This window comes from Physcomitrium patens, chromosome 5 (genome assembly GCF_059467195.1).
Source record: "Physcomitrium patens ecotype Gransden chromosome 5, ASM5946719v1, whole genome shotgun sequence".
NCBI lineage: Eukaryota > Viridiplantae > Streptophyta > Bryopsida > Funariales > Funariaceae > Physcomitrium > Physcomitrium patens.
The window spans coordinates 10,753,974-10,779,054 of record NC_143414.1 but is presented as its reverse complement, the minus strand read 5'-3'; the positions used below and the strand labels follow the sequence as shown (position 1 = coordinate 10,779,054).

Here is a 25,081-nt window from a genome sequence, read left to right as displayed (position 1 = left end):
TGTGAGGCATGTGCTGCCAATTGTGCAAAATTAGGACTAAATCAGTTGTTAATGCTTCGTAAGAAGTTGCACAACCTCTTGTGACAGGCATCCAGCTATTTGAGAGCGAAGTGCAAGCTAAGTGGACGCAGTGCGCTACATTTCTTTCTGTGGATTCCAACCCCTAATTGCGTAAAGTAGTTCTTCCATGCCATACAGTTATGGCAGACTTCTGGCGAGGCACATTCTCGTAAGCACAGATATATATATACATATACACACGTATAGAGACGCACTGTCTTGGTGCTAGTCATTTCGATGACGAAATATACGTCAAGATATTACCTAGCCCTATGAACCGTTCAAAACGCCCCCCCAGGAGGAGGAGCTTCAAAAATTCCTGAAGGATTGTTCTTGGCTCTACGTTTCTTGATGAACATAATGATGAGCGCCATGATGCCGCCGACGAGAAGCAACCCGAAAATGATCGCAAGTGCAATAGCGCCTACTGTGGAAGCCACTGGTTTTCCTTTTGAGTAGGGTTGGTCCGCTGCACAAACACGAGACGGAATTGTCAGATGACACATAACACCAAAGCGACGTAACAATGGCCTTAAGAGGATTTCATGTTGTAAGTCTATCTCTAGATGCAGATCATATGCAGAATATTGTAACTATTCTTCACGAAACCTTAGATGAATGTGTACAGTAAGTTTGTATTGCAAGAAACCAAGTTACGTTTAGCAAAATAGTTTCACCGCTCGACCAGGGTTAAGGAGTAGACACAATGGCAGAACGAATCGAAGAAAAAAAAAAAAAAAAGAAAAAAAAAAAAAGAAAAAAAAAAATCTAACCCACATGTGAATGGCAAAAGAATGTTGGGCTGTGGAAGTACATTGTGTTAAGAATCTTCGTTTGCTGTGTACTACGTTGTTCCCAACAAAGCCTACGTTAATATGAATCTGAAAGTTGAAGCCAGCGATCAGCGAGCTCCTGACAGAAACTTTTAGTACACATTCTGATTCACCGCCAGCCATTTAGAAGAGCTTCAAGAATTTCCACACCAAAACATACCGCTGGCACTGCTGAACTCTAAAACCACATGATCCGTTCAGGATTACCCACCTATATATAGAGAAGCAGTTCCATTCGAGCGTGAAACAAGGAACGTGGGACATTGACCGCACAGATCAGTTATCAAACCACACAACCTGGGAAGTACGAGCTGCCGCGATTCATTATGAGTTGAAGGCGGGTAGAACGTCGCCATGCAGATACAAGCGGTGCGATTGTAGGCGACATCATTAAAGCCTCGGCAGCACTCGGCACTTGGTGTGAGTTCACTGGAGTTCGTCAAGAAACCCTTACAATCTACAGTCTGTGCTTCCATCCTTGACTGATCGTTATAATTGCACCAATTGCTGGAGATCATAGAGGTATTTGCAAAACTACAGGTGATGGGCGGGCTGGGCGCCGCTGCAGTAGGACTTGCAGTTGGCCCTTGAGCTGCCACTCGAACTTCTAGGACCGCCATAACCATTAAGGAGACCAAAATTGCCATCAAACGCTGGCCAAGCACACGACCCAAAGCCCTATCTCTCTGGATCATTGTCACCGTCGGAAGAAAGCAGCACTCCCTGCTGTATTCACACCGCAACTCGGCTCCGCAAGAATTCGATTATAGCATTTATGTCGCCACTTCCTGCTACACCAAAGCTGCAACATCGACGAGAGATCAGTGTTAACACTGCACAAACCTTCCAAACTAAAGAACACTCCATAGAACAGGGTTTGATGTCAAATAATACAAAACTAAACTGGAAATTCAACTAAGAATTCGCAACGAAAGAGCTCTGACCCCAAGAACTAATGCTCCATGTACTCACCACCAAAGTCATGTATCACTGTACCAGAAAACGGCGTCACTCAACATCAGCGCTTGTCCCACATACCCAGCCCAACAACTCTCCTCCCAAACCCAACAAATTGTGCACAACCTGCTACCAACACTGCCTTGCAATACTCTCTCTCACTCTCTCTCTCCCCGTCACTCAGAAATCTCGCCTTGACGCCGTCACCTCCTCTCCAAAATTACCATCGGCACACTCCAGAACTCATCAAGAAAGGGAACCTGATTCAAAAAAAACGATTAACGCCAGCTTGATGAGGACATGATAGATTTGAACAATAAATAGACATGTTCACCTACTACACACACACACACACACAGTCCCCTACCACCAGGTAATTCTCTTCAATATTGCGAAATGGGCATTGAATGAATTCCGGTGCTCATGATGTTATAATGGAGAATTCGATTTTACACCTGGAGTAATACGAAAGTGCATCGGAAGGTAGCGGACCAGTCCGAAGCCAGCTTCGACAATAATTGTGAACAAAAAGAGGAAGAAAATGGCTACAAAATCGAGGGGTAAGGTGAGCAGACTTCACTGTGGCCTTAACTCAGCTCTGTTCCTCCCATCTGTCCTCTTCTTACAAGACTGTTGTTGCATTACAAAACTGTTGTTGGAGAGACAGAGAGTGAGTGCGTGAGTGAGTGTGGATGAGTGTGTGTGAGACCACAAAGGTTGATCCTACTCTGAGCATGCCAGGGAGCACATGATTCCAAAAGCCTCTCGGATTTTACTCAAAGCTTTAACAACTTCACATTCTCTGCAGTCAGTCTGCTAGCTCTGCCATAATCAACGGTGAAGCACCCACACGAAGAAGCGTCATACCGGAGGTTGATAGACAGGACCCCAATCCACCTCTTAACCCCTCAACCAGCCCAGCCTGGATGGGATGAATCAAGTCACAATTGAGTGATTCTGTCAGTGAAAAAATGAAACTGAATTTGGTGCCAGGGTAATCTGGAGAAAAAATGGGGTGACGTGATTGATGATGAAGACTATACTGTAGGTTTGCAGTGCTGCACGGAGAGATGGATGCTCATTGCTGCTGCTGCTGCCAGCTTCTCTTTCTTTCTTCTGCTTCTTCTTCTTCTTCTTGTTTTTTTCTTTGCTTTTTATCCGACCGGGATGTTGACGGACTTCCCAAGACAGCTTCCCAAATTCAAATTTCTCAACTCTCTTGTGCAACTCTCCTCAGCCTATTCAGGATTTGAATCATTGTCTTCCTGGTGCGTGCTAACTGGAGGCTCATTTGATAGGGAAATAAACAGATTTCAAAGGTTGGTCGTCCTGATAAATGGCTTCTGCTTGACTAATTAGTGCAGCATTTTAGCATTGGCCAACACGTGGGTTTGAGTCTTTGAGAGGTTGTGAATTTCATGTAATGAGAGTTTTTATTACTTTTTTAAAATTTTCAATAATAATAAACTTAGTATACTCCTATTATCACAATAACCACATTGACAAATTTTAAGCAACAAAGGCTACAACACATTTATATTCAATTGAAAAATCCTACCTATGGAATATTATTATTAATGATCTACTCATTAATTATTCTAAATATGTTCTTAATTTCAAGAAAGTAAACTAGAGGGTAGATAAATGATGATTTAAAAATAAATAAAGCTATAGAGTATTTTTTTTTTTTTTTTTTTTTCTATCTAAAAAATTTCTTATTGTTGTAATATGTGTTGATGCCATCTTAATATGAATTAATGTATTTATGTGATTAATGTAGAAGTAGAGATCTAGATAAACTTAGTTGATGCTTATGTTTGTATTGTACTATAAGAAAATGTAATAATAAATATTTTTATCAAATAAAATCTAAATTTAGATCTAATTTTCTTTAAAGTAATAAAATTGGTTCTACAATTACATATAAAAGATTGGAATTAATATAAAATAAACTCTACAAATTTAAAAAATAAGATCATTCAAGATTATTTTAGTTATTTTATTAACATATTTTTAGTTTTATATTATAAATATCTAGTATTTTATTTAAATTTTAATATTTTATAAATATTAATCATGTCTTTCTTGTCATTTAATTAAAATTTTATGTTTGAAATAAAAAAATGATGTAAAATTACTTCAATTTATTCTTTTATATTACAAAAAAATTTCTAATTAATTTCTATAAAAAAATTAAATAATATTTTTATAAAAATCAATAAAATTTTTAATTTTTAGAATTTTAACATATTAAATTTATTAAATTTTATTACAATTAGTTGTTAAATTAATTATTATTTGTATTTTTATGATTTTTATAATACAAATTACAAAATTTAACTATTATATGGACTATTGGTAGATTAGAAAATTCAAGTTTAGTTTTTTCTATAACTTATCAACTATGAATTATTTTATTTTAAAATCTTTACTAGCTTATAAGTAAAACTTTTACACAATAAAATTTTACATTGACTTACAATATATAAAGTAATAATTTAAAGAAAAAAAAGATATAAGTAAACTTATGACTATTATAAGGTTAGTTACAAGGCTAAAATATTTAATATTGATACAATCATATTACTAATGTTATATGATTTAGATATATTATAATCAATGCATGTTCTAAATATATGAAATTTATACAAAGGTAGGTTTATTTATTTTCAAAAAAGTCACATTATACAACTTATAAGAATTCAATCTTAAATTAATATTGAGAAAGATATGTTGTTTTATATCGATAAAGATTTAAAATATTAACACAAGTAAAATATTAAAATATAAATACATAAATATATAAAAAAATATTATAAAAGATATTATAATTTAAAATATATATGATTGTTAATAAGACTCCTACTACAAAAAATCTTTATTTTTTTATTTTATCATTTTATTTATTTAAATATAATTTAAAATAAGTGATATTTTATTTTCTAAAATCTATAATATATATATATATATATATATATATATATATATATATATATATATATATATAATTTTTAAAGTAAAAAAAATTATATTTCAAATTTTATATTTTATAAATAATAATACACATTGTGAAATTTAAAATTAATAATACAAAATATATCACATGTCTTTGATATCTTATGTTTTTTATAAATTTTATTTTAAAAAGAATTCATGCATTTTATATTATAAATTTATATTACAAATATATTTTTTTATTATTCATGTATAAAACATATAATAATTATAAATTTTAATCTTTATATTAGAATACATAATCTTAAGCATATAATAAAGTAAATTTTATATCTAGAATCTCTTTTTAAAAGGCTATGATTCAAATGCATTACCAAAATCTCTTTTTTAGTAAAAAAAAAGAAAAAAGAAAAAAAAATGAACATACTTTACAAACCATGGTCTTTAGATATAGTATTAAGTGAGAAAAGACAATAAATAAGACTAAACCACTTTTTTACTATAAATCTAAATATATAATCTTATATCTTTATTCTATTATTAAAAAGAGATATAAGATTTTTGATTTTTTTAATAATTTTTTAAATTACTTTTTGAAACAACTTCTTAATTTATTTTAAGAAACACCGTTTTAGATGGGCTCAATCAAAATTTTAGAAAACAACACCATTTATGTCATGTAGAAAAGAAAAGAAAAATTAGACTATTTTTTTTTCAGATTTTTGAACTTCTTTTTAAAAATAAAGCGAATTTAGTGAAACTTTTTTAATTTCAATTAATCAAAGGATTTAAAATTTTTGGCCTCTCATCTTATTTTTTAAAATATAAACACCTTTTAAATATAAAAAACGGCATAATTTTTATTACAAAAGATTAATATATTTTATACAAAAGTAATAGAAATACTAAATAAATATAGTAATAAAGATTATATATAATAAAATAATTATATAAATAAATAAAAATTAATACAAAGTATCCATTAAAAACTACAAAATTAGAGATATTGCAAGTCAAAACCTTAAATAAAATAATAAATTATCAATTAATTAAGTAGATGTTACGGTCATATATATTTATAATATTAACTATCAAGATTAGAAGATTGGATTTTATCAAAGATTAAACCTTAGACATAATTAATACTTATAATTATTTAAATAAAAGACTTAGGTAGAAGTAAATAAAAGTAGGTAAACTTGTTAATTTCTTATAAATAAGCTTTATAAAGGCAAATTTGATTTTAAACATGTTTGTAGTTGATGGATAGGTTGAAAACTTAGCCAACAAGTTGACTATAAGTCACACATGTTGGCAACTTGTAGTACAAGTTGGCCATATGGCATACATATCAAAATTTGTCTTATAAGTTAGATACATGTTTCATAAGTTGGACATACGTTGGAGGTCCTATAGAATGTCACTGCTTAGATCTTAGTTTGATAATATATATAAAGGTAAGAATGAGGCCTTCTTTACTCTTATTAATTCTTTTTTTTTTTTTTTTTTTAGTCTTATTTCAAGAATCTTTAGTCTTTTTTTTTTGGTAATAGCCATTGTAGTTTTTACATTCTACTATCTTTGAGTAATTATCTACTCACTTCAAGTGACATAAGAATATATTGATGTTTTGATTATTTATAATTTATATCCTTGACAATTTGATATGAGTATTAATTTACTATTCTTATTTTTTTTTAAAGTGAGTATATTATCATAATTATTTTTTTGTAATTTAAAAATTTCAAACTATGTAACTTTAAATTAATACTTTTTTACTTTTTAATATTATCTCTTTTTTAAAAGATACTAAATTACTACTCTTTGAAGAAAATTTTATTTAATATTAAAGGTTGGAAATTACCTTCTTCTAATTTGACTTGTAGATTTGTTAAAGTTTTGTGTTATAAGGTGAAAAGAAAAATTATGGATGCTACTCTTAGCATAAATAAGAATAGATTTGCAACTATTGTAGATCTTCACAATCTTGCTAACACTCCTAAGGTAGAAATTTTATATATTATTAATATTAGTCATAGATGTATTATTTCCACGCCTATAGAAGAAGCCAACAATGAGGTCTAATATCGATGCTAAGAAGTTGTGCAATTAAGAGAAGCAAGTAAATTAATATTATTATTTAATCAAAAAGATCTTACCACTATAAATATAAAAGAAATAAAGATTAGTGTGTTGTAGAAGTTTGATGGAATAAAATCCAAGTTTTAAGAATTTTTATAATAAATTAAGCTCTATCTAAAGTTATTCCTTTCTAATATCTTTATGGATTTATTCAAGTTTGATTCATACCTACATTCTTATCTAGAATAGTTCTTTCTTGATTTGCACATTTTAAAAAAAAAAAATTTATAATTTTGATATGATCTTTGTTCATTCTTGAAACTATTTATGGCCAAATTTGAAAAAATGATAACAAAAGGTAGCAAAGACAAAACTCATATCGTTACAACAGTGATCACACTTAACTACAAAATAAAGAACATATATTGCTGAATTTGAAAACCTTCCTTGCCATAAGGATTGGAATGATAAATCAAAAAATCAATTTTAATATGGATTAAAAAATTATATTAAAGATTTATTATTGATGATATCAAAAGTAGACACATTAAAATAATTTATTATTTAAGCTATTTCATGTGACAAACAACTTTTTGAAAGGCACCACAAATAAAGATTTTGGATGGAAAAGAATAAGACAAGTCATAAGCACATTTCTTTAGTTTTAAAAAACTTATTTATTAAGTGTAAAATCTATAAAAATTGATACTATATTTTTTAAATATCTCACAAAAAAAAAAAAAAAAAAAAAAAAAAAAAAAAAAAAACTTGACTTTATCAAAAAAAAATTATGCTTTTATTGTAGAAAATTTAAGTACATTACTTAATATTTTTTTAAAGAAAAAACACAACTACAAAATAAAGAGCATGGTTGCTAAATAAGATAATATTTTAAAAAATAATTTTATCCAACTACAATAGGAACCATACAATTGGAATTTTGTACAACATCTAGTAAAGTTTGTATTTTTTTTTTTGAAATCCATCATCTTATTCTATAATAGATGTTTGTTTATGATCAAAAAATTAAAAATTCTTTTTTTTTATTAAATTTAGAGATCTTATCTTGTTTTATAAATAAAATCTTTTTTTGAAAACTAAACATAGCTTTAATCAAGAAAATTAAACTCATGCATGTAGAAGTTATAACTAATCATTTGTTGTCTTTTGGAAATGTTACATACAAAATTATTTATATAAATATAGCAACTAATGGTTATAATAGCTTAATAATATTTATTATTATTAGATATCCCTCTAACCTAGTTCTTTTAGGTTTTTTGTAGCTAAAGAAATATAATCTTCAAATAGACTAGATTGCTTGTAATCTTGATTTTTTTCATATCATAATCTAGACTTTTGTTATCCAAGTAAAAAATCATAAGTCTAATACAATCAAATACTTATTGTTATGTGCAAAGGCTTTCATACATGTTGCAAAAATAAGATCACTTTTTATTATTTATATCAAATCTATTTTTGATAATAAAACGATTTTAAGTGACTTTCTAAGCTAATATCATGTTTAACAAGATATTTTTTTTAAAAAATACAAATATTCTTCTAAAGCATTGTCAATAGGTTTGTTCAATTGATCTTAAATAAGATCAATTGTCATTACGATCAATCTATCACTTATGACAAAACAAATTAGATACACTCAAAGAGTATAATAATGAGAACTTGGTCAAAAACTTCATATATCATTCAAATTTTTTTAATAAAAGCTCCAATCATGTTTATGAAGAAAAATAATGGATCACTACAAATGTGAGTAGATTGTTAAAGATTTAATAATATCACCATGAAGGATATATATCTTCTATCTTTGATATCAAGGCATTTTAATTAATTGAATTAAGCAAAGATCTATACAAAAGAAATCTACAAAAAAAATATAATTTCATATACATTAAAAAAGAGATGAATAAAAGATTATATTTTAAATCAAATATGGACATTTTAAATATAATTTCATTTCTTTTGGACTTATAAATACATCAATTTTTTTAGAATCTAATAAATAATATTTTTTGAGAAATTTTAGATAATTTTAAAAGCTATTATGTACATAATATTGTAATCTATTTTAAGAACACAAAAGAATATAAACTTCATATTTTTTGTGTGTTATAAAAATTTAGAACTATATACCAAGATTAAAAAAATGTATATTTTACACAACTCAAATTGACTTCTTAGGATATATTATTTTAAATGATGGTCTAATGATGGATTCTTAAAAAGTTTGAACTATTATGGATTGGAAGATTTCAAAACTAATAAAAAATATCTAATATTTTTTAAAACTTATCAATTATTATTGGAACTTTATTAAGATTTTTTAAAAATTTATAGATCTACCTACATGCTTGATTTTTAAGAACAAATATAAATGGAATAAGGAAGCTAAAATAACATTTATAGCTTTAAAATAAATTTTTAATATAGATTCAATTATATATTACATTAATTTTTCTAATATATTTTTTATTTAAATAAATGAATCAAACTTTGCATTAGGTGTGATATTCTCACAAATAGGAGTAAATGACAAACTTCACTATGTGATATTTTAATCAAGGAATCTTTTTAGCAATTGAAATCAATTATAAAATCTACAACAAAGAGTTTTTTGTAGTTGTACATGCATTTTAAGAATGGTGCCATTATTTGAAAGGTGCTTCTATTCTAATAATTGTTTATACGCATCACAAGAACTTCAAGTCTTTTATATCAAAACATGTTTTGAATTGTTGCTAAATTAGTTGGAGCATGTCTTTGTCAAGATTAGAATTTAAAATCACTTATCAACTAGGAAAAAAATAAGATTTGTTAGACGCCTTTTTTAGATGCTTTTATTTTGCATCAAAAGAAGAAAAAAATAGAACTTTTGATTAACAACAAAGATTTTTTTTGAAATGGGAGCAATTTTATCTTTGAGCAATGAAACAAGGATTAATTTTTTATTCAATCATCTTTAATCAAATCCAATAAATTATGTCATTAAATCTTCTTATTTATGATACTAAAAATAATTCTTTTAAATTTTATGATATTTTAAATTTTGAATTTAAAAAAAAATTATTATTTCAAGGGATCCTTATATATTCTAAAAGATAAAGAATAATTATGTGCTCATCAAGCTCATTACAATTTTCTACTTGTACAATATTTTGGATACAACAAGACTTTAGATTTAATATCAAAATATTTTTGATGGCTCTAAATATGAAAGACAATTAAAGACTTTGTACAATCATAAGATGTTTTTTAAGGTCAAAAACTCTTTGTAATTTATTTTATAAAATTTTCCAACTATTACCTATACTAAAACAACTATAGTCTTTTTTCTCTCTAGATTTTATCACCAATCTTCTAATTTCAAGTTCATATGATTGTATATTTGTGAGATAGATTATTTCATCAAGATGGCATATTTTGTATTATATACAAAAACTATCACAATTAAAGAAACAACTAATTTTTTTTTTGACAATATTTATTGCTATTATGGATGGTTAAAGAATATTATATTGAATAAATAGACTTAATTTATATCAAGGTTTTAAGAAATTCTTTTGAAGATATTGAAGGTAGACATAAAATATCTTTGATTTTCCATTTTCAAATTGGTGAACACATGAAATGGATGAGTCAAATTTTAAAATAATATTTGATATGCACTATCAATTACCATGAAGATAATTAGAAATTTTTTTTTATTAGAAATTTTTACTTAATATAGTAAGGTATATTTTTATTTAGTAATCACCTTTCTATATTAATTATGATTATTATCTACAACTTGATACTTTTGACTTTTCAAAACTTGATAATCCTATGGAAAAAGATTTTAAAAATTATTTATTAAAGATATATACCATAATAAAGGTATAGTCAAAAAATATTAATAATAAAAGAAAATGAATATAAATATCCATTGCAAAGAAAAACTTCAATTCCACATTAGCAAAAAAATATGATTACTTTGTCATACTATCAAGATTATTTGTCTTTGTGACACAATAGATTATCATAGATTGTGATCATTTTTTACTTATAAATAGATCAATCTAGTTGCTTATTGATTGTACCTATCAAAGTCTATAAAGATCCATCTTATATTTTATATATCTCTACTTAAGCCATATAAGATTATAAATATACTAAGAAAAAAATAAATGTCACTTCTTCTTATAGAAGTGGACAATAATTATGAATTTGAGATCAAAGATATTTTTAACCAAATAATAGATTAGTCTTTTTTCTTTGGTATAAAATATTATTTATAGCCAAGAAGTGCTATCAACTACCTTCAAAAGAAACAAAGATCAAAATGTATAGTAAATACAACTTTTTGCATCTTGAACTTCTTTAACATGGGATAATTGTTTTTTATAGAATTCATCCTTAAAAGAAGGGTTAATATCATAGATATATGTATATTTATATTATTAATTATCTAAATTAAAATAATTATATATAATTATATAGAAGTAAGTAAATTTAATAATATCTCATGAAGAAGATTCTTAGAAGAATTATGGATGTGAATTTGACCTTACACATGTTCATAAGTGATTGATAGGTTGAAATCTTGGCCAACAACTTGGCCACGTGTTGTATATATTGGTGAGTTGTTGTACAAGTTGGCCATATGGTACATATATAAGAAAATTATTTTGTAAGTTGGATATGTGTCTTGCAAGTTGAACACGTGTTGGAGGTCTTATAGAATGTTACTACATAACTCTTAGTTTGATAGTATATGTAGATACAAGAGTGAGGCCTTCTTCATTCTTATTAATTTTTTTTTTTTTTTTTTTTTTTTTTTTTCTTAGATTTGTTTTAAGAATCTCGAGTCTTTTGTCTTTTTGTCTAGCCATTATAGTTTTAATATTGTATTATCTTTGAATGATTACTTCTATTAGTTAATAATACAAGAATGTATTGATTTTTTGATTATTTGTGATTCATAACTTTGATAACAGAGAAATATCAAGCTTTATGTGAAGAAACTTATTTGAATTTGCCAAAAAATTGAAGCCTTTATCTAATCTACAAATAATACAAAAGATATTTCACAAAAAGTACTTCAAAGAAATTAAACAATTGAAAAATAGACAAAATATTTTTTTACTTTTATTGTTGATATTTAACTAAAGATATGTAAATTAAGACCAAAGGTTGGTACAATATGGGTAAAAATTCATTATTCAAACACTTGATTTGTTGCTCTGCAATATATTTTTGAGGAATCCACATATAGAAACAAATAAAGACCATAGTAAAATTCACATCTTTTCTTTTTTCTTTTTTTCTTTATTTCTCTATTAACAGAAGATTTGAATACCTCAAAATTAGTAATGCAACAAAAAAGGAAAAAAGATCTATGAAGATGTATACTGAAACTTCAAGGATTCAAACATCTTACACAAGGAAAAAAAAAGTTTTAAATTATAATAAATAAATGAAATCCATCCATATACATCAATTTTCAAATTTAAATACTTACAAAGTTATATTTAAATTCCAAGGCAGTTAATTCTTTGCTCCCAATATTATTATAGGTTTGAGTTTTTGATGTGTACGTAAGCATGTATGTATGTAAATATACATCTCAAGAGAAACAAGAACAACTGAAGCTGTTCAACTGCTTCAGGTTTTCATGAACATGATGCATGTTTACAACCAATCAGGAACTGGACTGGTAAATAAATGAAAGAAATTAACAAAGGATGGATTGAAATATTTTCTGCACTTCAAAGTTCTTTAATATTGGACCCTAACATAGATAAATCTATTTTTGATGTTTAGGGAGAGAAGGAGAGAGCATTCATGCTTAATTTTGAATTGTGCACAGGTTCGTATTTGATTGTAATTAGGATTTCAAATAAATTCTGATAAAATACCTCAAAGATTGTAAATTTAGAATTATCAAATAAAGAAACAAAGGATTAATTAGTCAAAAACATACATGCATCTCTAGTTAAATTTGTACATATTATTTAGATGTTTTCATTGCTTACACATATTTGAAAATAGGAGAGCTTATCTTAGAAGTTAATCATATAAAACAATTCTTCTGTTTGAATATTGAACAAAAATATAAAAAAAGTGGCAATATTACTGTATTTGTGTGTATGTGTATATATATATATATATATATATATATACAGACTGTATATAAATGAAAATAACGACTTTTACCAAAAAAAGACTTTACACTTAATCAATAAAAAAATGAGGAAAAAAAAGGGCAGTTAAATTTGGGTTTTTCAATTTGAGTAGTATGATACCACTAGATTATTTGAGTACTTTGTTAATACTTCAACAGAGTGCCAACTAAAACCAAACATGTGATCATAACCTGTTGTTTCTAAATTTGTTTAACAGCAGAAGGAATATGAATATTAATATAACATGTGAACTAAAACACATTGTGATTGTAATTTCAAAAATGCCTTTCCCGTTGGAAAGACATGGTTATGATTTAAACAATCATGTCATATCCATCAAACATAGTTTTATTACTATCATCTTGAAACAATAGTTTTAAGATAAATAAAATATTAATTAACTTGGTATTTTGTACTTTTAATTAAAGATGCAAATCATGTGTGATGTTACTGTTAAAATAAATATTTATGTACACTTGAAAATAGAAATTATTATTACTATTGTTTTAAATTCCAAAAAAAATAGTTACAAATTATTTGTTAGAGAGAATTTACAGATATTTATACATTTTTTAATCTTTTAAAATGCAATACTTAGAATTTTTACTTGTAATTTTCTGTAATGAAAAAGAAGAAAAAAAAAAAATTGTACTTACTAAATGACTTTTTTTATAATATTTAATTGTAGAGCTGAAGTCAAATATACAATAAAATTTATATTTCCACAAATAAAAAAAAAATACATTAGAGAACTATTCAATCATCTATACACTCAAATGAATTTATAAATTTAAAAGCATTAAAATTCTGTAACATACTAATATTGTTTTGTATTAGATTATGTTGTTGGAAAAATATACATGCCTATATATATATATCCAAAGACACATGTCACATCATTTTTGTTTAAAAACATAAAAAAAGTCACATATTTAAAAAATTATGACATTAATTAAACAAAAACTAATTAAACCCATGTTGTAGGCACAAAGAATATGCAAAAAATTAGTTAATTTCAAAAATAGTAATGAGTAGCCACAATGAACTGTTGCAAGAGCAATTCACCAGATAAGCAAGCAAAGCAACTTTGTTTTAATTGGTGGATGATGTATGCAACACAGCCATGGCGTAGGAAATACAAAGCCCATCTTGGTTGTTTGTCCAGTGTTTTGAACCAAATATTGAATCTTCTTATGACTCTGTCATGGAGCGCATATGGCTACCCACATGTGCAATTTGAACCAGCTCTTGGTTTTGTTAAGGCCATGTGAATCAACAAGTTAAGTTAAGTTAAGTTAAGTTAAGTTTCCATGAAAACAATCAAACAAAAGTATTGATGAAAACAAAGATGATTGTGAATTTGTCTCCATTGATTTACCCCCCCCCCCCCCGTAATGTGTTCATTCTATAGTAGAGATAATCCGACGAAACAAGTACACCCATCGATACCCGGGTTTGTGTTGCTGTAATATACCCGGGAAGACTAACCCGACATCGAAACCGGGTATATACCCACGGTCATAAGGAGCAGCGAGTGGTATTCGACGACCGCGCAAAGAGTCGTCGTGTCCACCCGTCCGCCATGCTAGCCGTCTTTCTCTAGCCAAGCCAAGTGGCGTGGTGACGGGACAGTCTAACCCTCACTCACTCTCCCATTCCGTTTGCAAAGAGAATCCGACACACAATTCTCGACTAATTACTTTGCGCATCTCTCTCTGCTCTCGCCAGCAATTGCATCGTGTTTCATGCCCCTCTCTCCCTTATTCCATTCCATGGCCCCTGCGCCCGATCCCCTGCTTCTGCCTGGTTGTCTAAACACCGCACGCTGTGCTTTACGGTAGAGTTAGTTGCACAGCTTTGTTGGGATTTTCAGGAAGGAAGTTTGAGTTTCGGAGCCGATATTTGGTGTCAAGTTGGACTGTGTCCAGGTTATGAAGTAAGTGTTGGATTCTGTGGAGAAACGGGGGCGGGGGTGGTGGTGATGAGGATGTGCAGCAGCTCCGCTTGAATGTTTTTTGATGAGTTTGTGGTTTCTTGGTATTGTGAGTCCTTTGGAAGTTTGTGGATTATGTGTGGTGAGATTGATTGGGTTAAAAGATAGAATTAGGGGAGGACGTGTTTGAGTAGTGCATTGAGACGTTGGGATGTCCACTTGAGATAGGTAGAATGTGTGTGGACGCATACCTAGATTGCTACTGGACAGCCTCGGAAAGCCATTTGCTGTACAGAGTGATGGACATGGATGTTGATGTACTTTCAGATGTTTTCTTTTAATCCTTTTTTAGCATTGATGTGATTTTGAGTGAGAATGTTCCAGGTTACGCTGAAACTCGTGTCCAGAATCACGGAGCTGTTCATCTGGGGGGGCTTTTGAAGGGAAATAAACTGGGAATTAGCAGACGAGGCTTTACAGTATGAACGGATCCAAAAGTATGTTGAAGTTGGCTGCGGCAGCCCTGAGCAAGGGTTTGCAGGAATCGCCGTTAAAAAGTGGGTTGGCAGAAAAGGGAAATTTCTGCAGGACTGTGTTTCTTACGAGGAGGTACTCTGCAGAATGTTCTGGTAAAGAAACCAATCCCACTAGCAAAAAATCTGACTCTGGGGAAATTGATGTGGAGATTCCGGTGAAGTTTGATCTACATCTGTTGGAGTCTGGGCCATCCCAAGTAACTACCACAAACAAGGAAGAGCTTATGAAAATCTACACAGACATGCAAATCATCAGGAGGGCAGAAATTGCAGCTGACATGGTGTGTTGCCGTTTCTCATGTTACTATTCTATGAAATACTTCGATTCATATTTTCTCTTTATGCTATATACGATTCTCTGATGCCATATCCAACACTTTGTATCGTTACGTATACTATTTGGTTCACACCGTTTCCTGTGTGGACCAGCCTTTCATCTAGAAAGGCTGGTTGACGTTCAACTGAATTTAGGGTCCTTAGAAGAGAATGAAGATCTGGTACTGATCTACACGGAGAATTTTAGACTTGTATCGTCTCCTGAAGCTTTATTCCTCTCACTGGAATCATTTGTAGTATATCTTCTTCCAACCGTTTTTTTCAACTCTTAGTACACGTCTTGCTCATTTTACATTCAAAATTTAACCTTAATTGATCAACTTTTAAAGAATATCATCGGATTTTTCATTTGCGTGCAGTTGTTTAAATCTCAAATGATTCGCGGATTTTGCCATCTCTACGATGGCCAAGAAGCTGTTTCGGTTGGATTGGAAAGAGCCCTGTCCTACGATGATAATGTTATAACTGCGTACAGAGATCACGGCATTTTCTTAGGGAGGGGAGGTACTGTCTTTGTAAGTTATATATCCATCCACCTGCTGTACATGGTCATTGAGGCTCCTGAGGTGTCGCCTGGCCACAATATTTGGTCTATACATGCATTATATTGAGCTTAAGTAGAAGGATTTGTCTTTTGGAAGAATGAAGCTAATATGACAGCTTAGTTCCTTTCTCAAAATTTGTGGGAATCTTTATTTCATTTACCAACAACGCAACGCTTACCTGTGTTATTCTTTGAGTGGGACTTTGTGTGATTCTCAGGAACTGTTCTCCGAGTTGATGGGTAAGAGGACGGGGTGTGCTCTTGGCAAAGGAGGCTCCATGCATTTGTACCACAGGGAACACAACTTTTGGGGTGGGTGGGGTATTGTTGGAACGACTCCACCTCTTGGCGCAGGACTCGCATTCGGTCAGAAGTATGAGAAGAAACCTAATGTGACAGCGGCAATTTACGGAGATGGTGCCGGCAATCAGGTTTCCAGCTTCTAATATCATTTAACCTGCTCCCAGTAGCAAGCGTAATTGTTTTGTAATCTCCTCTACTGCGCAACGTCGATTACAAAACTGGCATAAGGTGTTCTTGTTACCTCAAACGATCTAATGTTGCCTAGTCCTATCAAAATCCATTTTCACTTTCGATCAGGATGGAAACATGTACTAATCTGCTATAGCTTACTACAGGATGCTATTACTAGGAGTATTTTAACAAAGGTTTTCAAAGAGTGATCATGTTCGTTTTCCTTCTCTATTAACAGTAACGGTAGTTCACGAAGATGGTAGTTCATCTTCGTGAGCTCATCATCTGCTTCTTCGTATCATGCTCTAATGCGATAAATATTTTCGACATGTTGGTTTGATGCTTAAGGTTTGAGCAAATTGGATTAGTACATTGTTCTAGGAAATAAATTCGATTTGAATTTCTGTGACAGCAAGGACATAACTCTCAAATTGTTTTTCTGTGTGCAGGGTCAACTTTTTGAAGCACAAAACCTTGCTGCTCTATGGAACCTACCTCTCATACTTGTGATTGAAAACAACCATGTAAGCTTATCTCTTCTCTTTCTCCCGCAAATAAAATGTACATGTGTCTGTAAATGATGTTAATGGAATCTATGGAGTTCTTTTTTCACAACATTGTTGGACGTAATCCTCCAAAGTAGATGGTTGATAAATTCATGTACTGATTGCCATGGGAACAGTTTGGGATGGGGACAGCAGAGTGGCGGTCATCAAAGAAGACGACCCACTATGACCGCGTTTCTTACATTCCAGGCATCAAGGTAAGTTCTAGACAACTTTGCTAATTGCAGAATAATCATGCATTGTAAGTAGCTGCAATAACATGAAAGAGAAGTCGATTGCGTTTGGCCAAGTGCTTAATTTCATTCATCTTTTTGACACGGAATATCAGATTTTAGGTTTTCAAAGTTTGCCAAAAATACTACGGTGGGGCTGATACATGAAAGGCTGTTACACTACATCCAGTTGAATCGTGATTAACACGCGTGCAAATCTTTGTGAGTTTTAGACAGATGGGATGGATGTGTTTGCTGTTGGAGAAGCATTCAAGCTCTGTAAGGAACATTGTCTTTCCGGCAAGGTACGTGGAATCCCGCCTGTAAGGAGCCAATACAAGTAAAGGATGTTCGAATAAGAAGCGTACAACAGATTCACCTGTACTACAACAAATATTCGACCTTATTGTAGATGAATTGTTTGATGATGAAAGAATTGGGTCTCTTCAAGAATGAGTACACTAGATCGATTGCAGTTCGTGACTGACCCAATCACTTGTACAAATTCTTGCAGGGTCCGATAACTCTGGAAGCAGATACTTATAGGTATCATGGTCACAGTATGTCAGATCCTGGCAGCACTTACCGCAGCCGCCAAGAAATTCAAGGGATGAGGCAAGAGCGCGATCCCATAGAACGCGTCCGTAAGATCATCTTGAAAGTAAGAGCATCGCCCCTGCAGTGTTGTCAAGAGCTTCTCATGACGCGCAGCTCAAAATGCAGACATTATCATACTTGTATTTGTGTTTGTCTGGAATAACAACCTAGAATATTATGATACATATTCATACCTTACCTTAGCTGAAATGATCTCTCAAACACATGAAGGTTGTTGATAGTGTTTGTCATCATCTCATTAGAGAAATGAAATGAATTGTCAGGAGGAGCTGGCTACAAACGAGGAGCTTAAGGACCTTGACAAGCAGATTCGGCATGAAGTGGATGAGGCGTCTGCGAAGGCTCGGGAGGCTGAGTTTCCAGGTGAAGAAGAGTTATTTGCTAACATATACAAAGCTGACTCTGGTCTCATAGTCACAGGCTGTGACAGAAAACACAGCAAAGTTCAGATGTCTTGATTTTCTTGTCAAAAGTTTGAGATATATTTGATCTACTGAGTACAAGTTTTAGGTGACGTCTAAAATTTTGAAAACTCAAACAAGTCATTTGTAAAGACTCCCAAAATATGATCAGTAATTGCAGAGCTGTAAAACAATTTCACAATATGTGGTTATTCTCTCTTGGTTTGATTTACAACACTCGCGAAGTGTATCAGCAATTTCGAAATGCAAGACATTGTTGACCGAAGCTTTTTATGGTTTTATGCATTAAAATCTACTAAATTTCTGAACTTTCCTGCTAATGAATATCCGGACTGTAACTTGTCCATTACTGGGTTTAAAACTCACTTCTACTGCAGCAGTTAAACCATGACAGCAACCTGGAAATGGTTACAAAAGCTTGATTTCGTGAACACATGTTGGACACCTTTTGTATTAAATGTTGACAGTTCCCATTTCAAATGACTCGGAATGTAATCTTTTCAATTTGAAAAAAAATAAATCAACCTGATGTTTTTTAAAATAAAAATAAAAAATATTGTTAAAATAAATGTTATCTTGTTTAAAAAACTAGAAACATGCATACTAACATTTGTTTTTAGTATTATTGTGAAATTGTTCTTAGTGGATTTGGAATTAGTCTAAAATTAATTTAGAATTTTGGTGTGCAACTGGAATACTTTTAGTAATAATTAGTTGGCAAAAGATAGTGTCTGATTCAATTATAGTCAAGTAAACAAGATGAATAATAATTTGTAAAAAAAGAAATTGTGTCCTTAAATCTTTTTGTGATGTTTTAGGTTGTACAAATTGGCATGTTCAGCAAATTCTTAGTTATTTATATATTTGAGATTGAATTTGGTTTTATTTGGTACCAACTCAAAAAAAACTTCAAGAATTATTTTTGTAATGTAATTATAGTTATTTAGAAAATTATGTGTTTTATCTAGCAAATTTAGAAAATAATTATATGAATCTTTCTAGGATCCTAATTCTACCTAAACAAGTAGAAGTAAATAGAAATAAATAGTACTATATTTCTCAAGAAACATTAGAAATGTTTCTTAGATATAACTTGAAATTATAGATGTGCTTATTGTGGTTTCTCTAAGAAATTTCGTTTTTCAAGAAAATTAATATGGAAGTGTCTTACAAGTTGGACATTTGGGTTGCAAGAGTTGAAGTTCTTAAGAAGCTTCTACACAATCTAATTGTTAGCTAGTATATATAGATGCAAGGTTAAAACTATCTTCAATCTTATCAACAACTTATCAACAATTTTATCAACATCTTTAGTTTACTTTATTCCTTCCAAGTTTTATATATGTGTATGTTGTCTTGTTACAAGTCTATTTACAATTGTGTCCATAATATTATTTAATAGATAATTTATTTGTATTAACAAATTGAAGAAAATTTATAAATAATGCAAAGTGGGATTAATTTTTAATATTGCTATTAAATATAATTCTAGTATTTTGATGGGAAATAAAATTGTAAATAATAATAAAATATTTAAAATGATATAATTAAATTAAAGTATATATGGTTATTTATATGTAATTTTAAAATATAATATGTTGATACTATAAATATTAAAAGTTTAATTATAATAATAATAATATAAATTTATATTATGTCTATGTAATATATATATATATATATATATATATATATAGTCATTAGTGACGATTTATAATAAATTTGTTAAATTATAGTTTGTTTTTTTATGTTAGCAATGTGAACCTAAGATATGCATCAAAGTGTATCTTTTTTAATTTATTAAATAAAATTATTATACTTAGCTGCATTAAAGTTATTTAGTTGAATAAGATATTATAAAGTTGTGTTGTTTCTAAATATTGGCATAATCTTAAATTACTAGCACTTATATAAGAAATGTAATTGGTTTAATAATAAAGTCATTTTTTCTAGAATATTATAAAAAGTATAGTACACCTGTTATTGTTTGCTACATATTTTTTAATTAAGTTTTGAAAAAAATTGAAACTTTCAAAATGCCATACAATGTGTCTGCATAAAGAATTTGTACATTTTATTAACACCATTTATTAATTTTTTTTCTTAAAACCAATACCAAAACATTATTTTATTAATAACTTATTTTTATTAAATTTTTAAAATTTTAAATCATATATTGATTATTTTGACTTAGCAAGAAATTAAACCAGATTTGTTTTAGCATTAAAACTAAAAACTAAGTACTCAGAATATTATTATTAATGCATTAAATGATATTTAAATAACATAAAAAATAATCTTAAATAAAATAAAATAAACGGATATCTGATTTAATTTTTTATTTAAATAAAATTAAGAATTTAAATCTAAATTTTACATACATATAAATTTAAAGAGTTTCTGATAGATTATTGAAATTTTGAAAAATATATTATCAACTTTAGAAATCCAAAACTAAAGCTTGTAACTTATAAATTTTAAATTATTGAATTTATTATCTGAATTTATCTGAATTTTTTGGTTAAGAACACTTTTTAAAAATATATGTAATGCTTTGACTACTAACTTTTTTTTCCCAAATTAATTCAAATTTTTTAAAATGTCTTTAGCAACAATGTATTCTTATTTATTTTTGTATAAAGTAGACTATTTCATCTATATGAATTGGAAGTGAAAAAGTAAGTTAAATTTTTAACCTAAAATTTTAGCAATTTTAGCAAATTGTAGAAATTTTTATTTTTTATTTTTTAATTCTACTTTCCTCACAAGACTTGTAAATCTTAAAAAGAGTCATTACAAAGCATTTCTTCAATCAGACTTAAATCAGAGCACCATCAATAGAAGTTTTACTAAAAATTTGGTTGTGATATTGTAGAATATGAGAAAAGCAATAAAATTTCACCCTTTGCTTGTTGAAGTGTCCAAAATTGTTTCAAATTAATAATTAAAATCGTAAATTACTTGTACATTATTATTCTCATTTACATATATATATATGTGTGTGTGTGTGTGTGTGAGTGTGGCTGTGTATAAATATTATGTCAGTGATGATATTTTTTGAATTAATTTCACAGGAGAAAATATCATGAAATATCAATTACATGAAATTAGTCAAATTATCAACACTTCAGTTTTTTGTTTGTGCACATCCACTTTGTGCAATTGTAAAACAAAAAAGAATTGGAGTTTTAAGAAATCACATCACAGGAGAAAAGAATTTCACTACCAGTGAACAATTTTGACTACTAAGTAGGGTTTAACATCACATGAGTAATTGTTGTACACACTCAGTGTTTGAAACACTTAATTCAGTGAAAATACAAATAGAAAAACATGAATAATATACTCTAAACGCACAAACTTCAATAATCCGACATAGAACCCTCGTCCTACTTCAAAAATTCACATGTAAAGAGAACACCGTATGTCATGCATTCTATGTACATAAAATACTTGATAAGAATTACATTCCAACGTCTATCAAGCAACGGAGGTTGAAGAGGTAAATTGTATGTAAAAATATATTTACATATATACACACACATACACACATATATACATGTGTACTGGATAAATTCAAGCTCATTCCCGAAAGTATACTTTTGTTATCTATACTAACATCATTGAAAAGTGGACACGGCACCTCTAGCAAGATCTAGCTTAAAAGGTCTCCGGAGAAGAACCTTGGCTGCAGAGTGTGTGTAGCTCCCTCAGGTTGTGTAGAACTCGTGGTTCAAGCTCTGTAAGATTTGTGTCATTGCACATGGCTCCTCGGTTTAGCCATCAAAATTGTTGGGGTCTTTTTGCGGAGCACAGTCCCCAGAAACTCCTCCGACACATCGAAGTTGTCTGCAGTAACGCCATCAGGAAACGACCAGTCAAAAGTGTGCAGAAGATTGGCCAACATCAACAAGGCCATGGTGAATGCCAGATTGGAGGCAGGACACATCCGCCGACCCACTCCAAATGGAATCAGCTGGTAGGAATCGCGACCAGAGAGGGGGTTCACTTCCGGATTCTCCATGAACCTTCTGGGCTCGAACTTGTCTGGGTTTTCATACACACTTGGATCCCGATGTATCGCATATTGGTTCACTATCAACCTTGTTTGAGCTGGCAAATAGTATCCAGCAAACTCACAAGGTTCGTAAGAAGATCGCATGACGTTGAGAGGGGCAACAGGATGAACACGGAAGGTTTCCTTCAGAATCGCTACTAGGAATGGCAGTTTCTGGATGTCGGACTCCTGCACAAACCGCTCAGGATCTGCACCCACCACTGCGTCAATCTCCTCCTGAGCTTGCTTCCGCAATTCTGGACGGAGCATGAGCTCTACCATGGCCCATTCCACTGTAATCCCAGTCGTCTCTGTTCCAGCGATCATGAGGTCCTGCGAATGCATGATCCACCAAATCTTCCACGTGAGTACGAGTTCCATCAATCATTAATTGTTGAATTCAGTCCTGCAATTGATATTTACCGTGAGCAAAAACTTGATGTCTGAATCTGCAAGTGGCTGGCCATCGTCCAACGGCGCTTTTAACAACACATCTACAAAATCTGGCGAATACTCAGACTTGATATCCACTGAAGCCCTTGCAATAGCATTCTTCCTGTGCTCCTCCACATCCAGAACACTCTCCATTTGTGCCTTTGCCGATTCATGACTCTCACGAAACCGTTTAGGCAATCCTTGTAGCTTTGCAATGAAGGTCAAGGATGGAATGAAGTCGCTGATTACAAAGGTCCCTGCTGCTCTCGTCCTGCTTTTCACCATCCCTTGAAATTCTTCCTTTTTTTCCGGAATTTCTGCTCCAGTTCCGTAGTATCTGCCACATTCAACAAGCATGCTTCAAATCCACCTCAGAAGTATCCATGGAGCACAATCGATGCTCTTGATTAAAGGCAATTGACTATCAATAGCCCCACCTTTTGTTGATAAGCATTCGAGTCATGTTGTTGGTAGAAACCCCAAAAAGCCAGTCCCCGAGGTCGATGGGTTTCCTTCGCTTGCATTCATGCACAAGGACGTCCAGCATGTTCTGAATCTCTTCTCTCCTCACTCCTTCCTGAGAGGCATGGGTACCTGGGGAGAAGAGCTCCGTGTTGCACATGCGTCGTACTTGGCGCCAGTATGACCCATAACCAGCACTTGACAGACTTCTCATGGCAGAATCTCCGTATTGAACTTTCCTGAAGTATGTCTGAGGCCGGTCCGAGAATGTTGCATCGTGACTCTTAAACATGGACTCAACTACCGCAACGGAAGAAACCACGAGACAAGGAATTTGTCCTGAAAGCAACCAAAAACAAGTCCCAGATAAGTAGAAAGTTCAGGCCCTAGAACATGTTTTGAAGAAGGTTGCAGAAAAAGAACAAGAAAGGAGTCTTAGTGCCAAGGCATACCCAACCCGAGGTACATGAGGCCTCCGTATTTTGCACCCAGCGCCTGTAAAAACTTGTGCCTTGCACCCGTCTTCCGGAGGACAACACCCAAATTGCCGATAAAAGGCCATGGCCAAGGACCCGGAGGCAGCTTCTTCCTTCGTTCAATCGCCGATAGAACGTGTAAGATACACGATGTTGTGAACATCACAAACAACACCGTCCCATATACGGAAACATTCGAGCCTTCTTGGAGCCAAAGTCTCCAATTCTGCGTCATCTCCACAAATCCCATCCAGCGACTTGAATTGAGACTACAGTGAGAAGTTCGACCGAGCTGAACCTAACAAACTTCAACTTCACCACTGTGAGGCAGCGTCTGGAGCAATTTTTTCGCATAAGAATATTTGGAACCGAGCTTTTGAATAATGCCGAGAAGTTGATAAAACTATAGAATACGGGGTCCTGAAAGTACCAGCAGATCAGAATCATCATGAGCTTTTGAAAGTGTACTGGAGGACGGCGAGTGACGTAGTCAGAGTTTGGCCACATAATTTAATCATCCTTAGTCACAAAATTGTCATATAATTTGACCATCCTCCGGCCACCGAAGCTGAATTGAGTTAAACGAAAGATTACAAACCTTGTGGACGATCCACCATAATTCTGGTGAAGTTTCGTCACGTTCTCTTCTGTTATTTAGTGCACCAGAGCAGAACCCTTTGACACATGTGAAGCGTTAAGGTAATAACTATCACGAAGCTTCAAACCCAGTTTAAACTGGAAAGCCTACACATGTTCAAAGAGAATGAATGAGCTACTGACTTGAACTAATCCTTCAGTTTTAAGTCCAGGTCGAAGTCAATGCCGTATTCACGGCCTTTTAATATTTGGAGTGGCTACCGCATGTTACAAAAGATAACGCAATTCGTGGTGTGCGAAAACTAACAATGAATCTTTCGTACAGGACGACCATCACCAGTATT

At 31.2% G+C, this 25,081-nt stretch overlaps 3 protein-coding genes across 9 annotated transcripts; 1 reads left to right on the top strand and 2 right to left on the bottom strand.

Annotated features, from left to right (window-relative positions):
- Positions 1-20: 20 nt before the first annotated feature.
- Positions 21-3,479, bottom strand: LOC112282211 (uncharacterized). Of its 7 annotated transcripts, none has more exons than XM_090250486.1 (6): positions 2,718-3,427; positions 2,306-2,499; positions 1,866-2,110; positions 1,105-1,695; positions 875-904; positions 21-529 (listed from the first exon to the last, which is right to left on the bottom strand). In XM_090250486.1, exons 4-6 carry the CDS (start codon positions 1,586-1,588, stop codon positions 342-344), a joined length of 702 nt encoding a protein of 233 aa, XP_090106612.1. In that variant the 5' UTR covers positions 1,589-1,695; positions 1,866-2,110; positions 2,306-2,499; positions 2,718-3,427; the 3' UTR covers positions 21-341. The 7 variants fall into 7 exon arrangements, with proteins under 7 accessions (XP_090106612.1, XP_090106615.1, XP_090106616.1 ...); XM_090250489.1 differs by having other exon boundaries at positions 2,443-2,499; XM_090250490.1 differs by having other exon boundaries at positions 838-904; positions 2,306-3,479.
- An 11,302-nt stretch (positions 3,480-14,781) lies between these two features.
- Positions 14,782-18,893, top strand: LOC112282079 (pyruvate dehydrogenase E1 component subunit alpha-1, mitochondrial). The gene is made up of 9 exons (XM_024519269.3): positions 14,782-15,005; positions 15,387-15,819; positions 16,234-16,389; positions 16,637-16,849; positions 17,342-17,416; positions 17,575-17,655; positions 17,904-17,975; positions 18,185-18,331; positions 18,552-18,893. Exons 2-9 carry the CDS (start codon positions 15,484-15,486, stop codon positions 18,744-18,746), a joined length of 1,275 nt encoding a protein of 424 aa, XP_024375037.1. The 5' UTR covers positions 14,782-15,005; positions 15,387-15,483; the 3' UTR covers positions 18,747-18,893.
- Positions 18,894-22,200: 3,307 nt separating this feature from the next.
- Positions 22,201-24,719, bottom strand: LOC112282425 (flavonoid 3'-monooxygenase). Its single transcript, XM_024519994.3, has 4 exons — positions 24,117-24,719; positions 23,640-24,003; positions 23,191-23,539; positions 22,201-23,100 (listed from the first exon to the last, which is right to left on the bottom strand). The coding sequence occupies exons 1-4, from the start codon at positions 24,388-24,390 to the stop codon at positions 22,465-22,467; spliced, it is 1,623 nt and encodes a 540-aa protein (XP_024375762.1). The 5' UTR covers positions 24,391-24,719; the 3' UTR covers positions 22,201-22,464.
- Between the last annotated feature and the right edge of the window lie 362 nt (positions 24,720-25,081).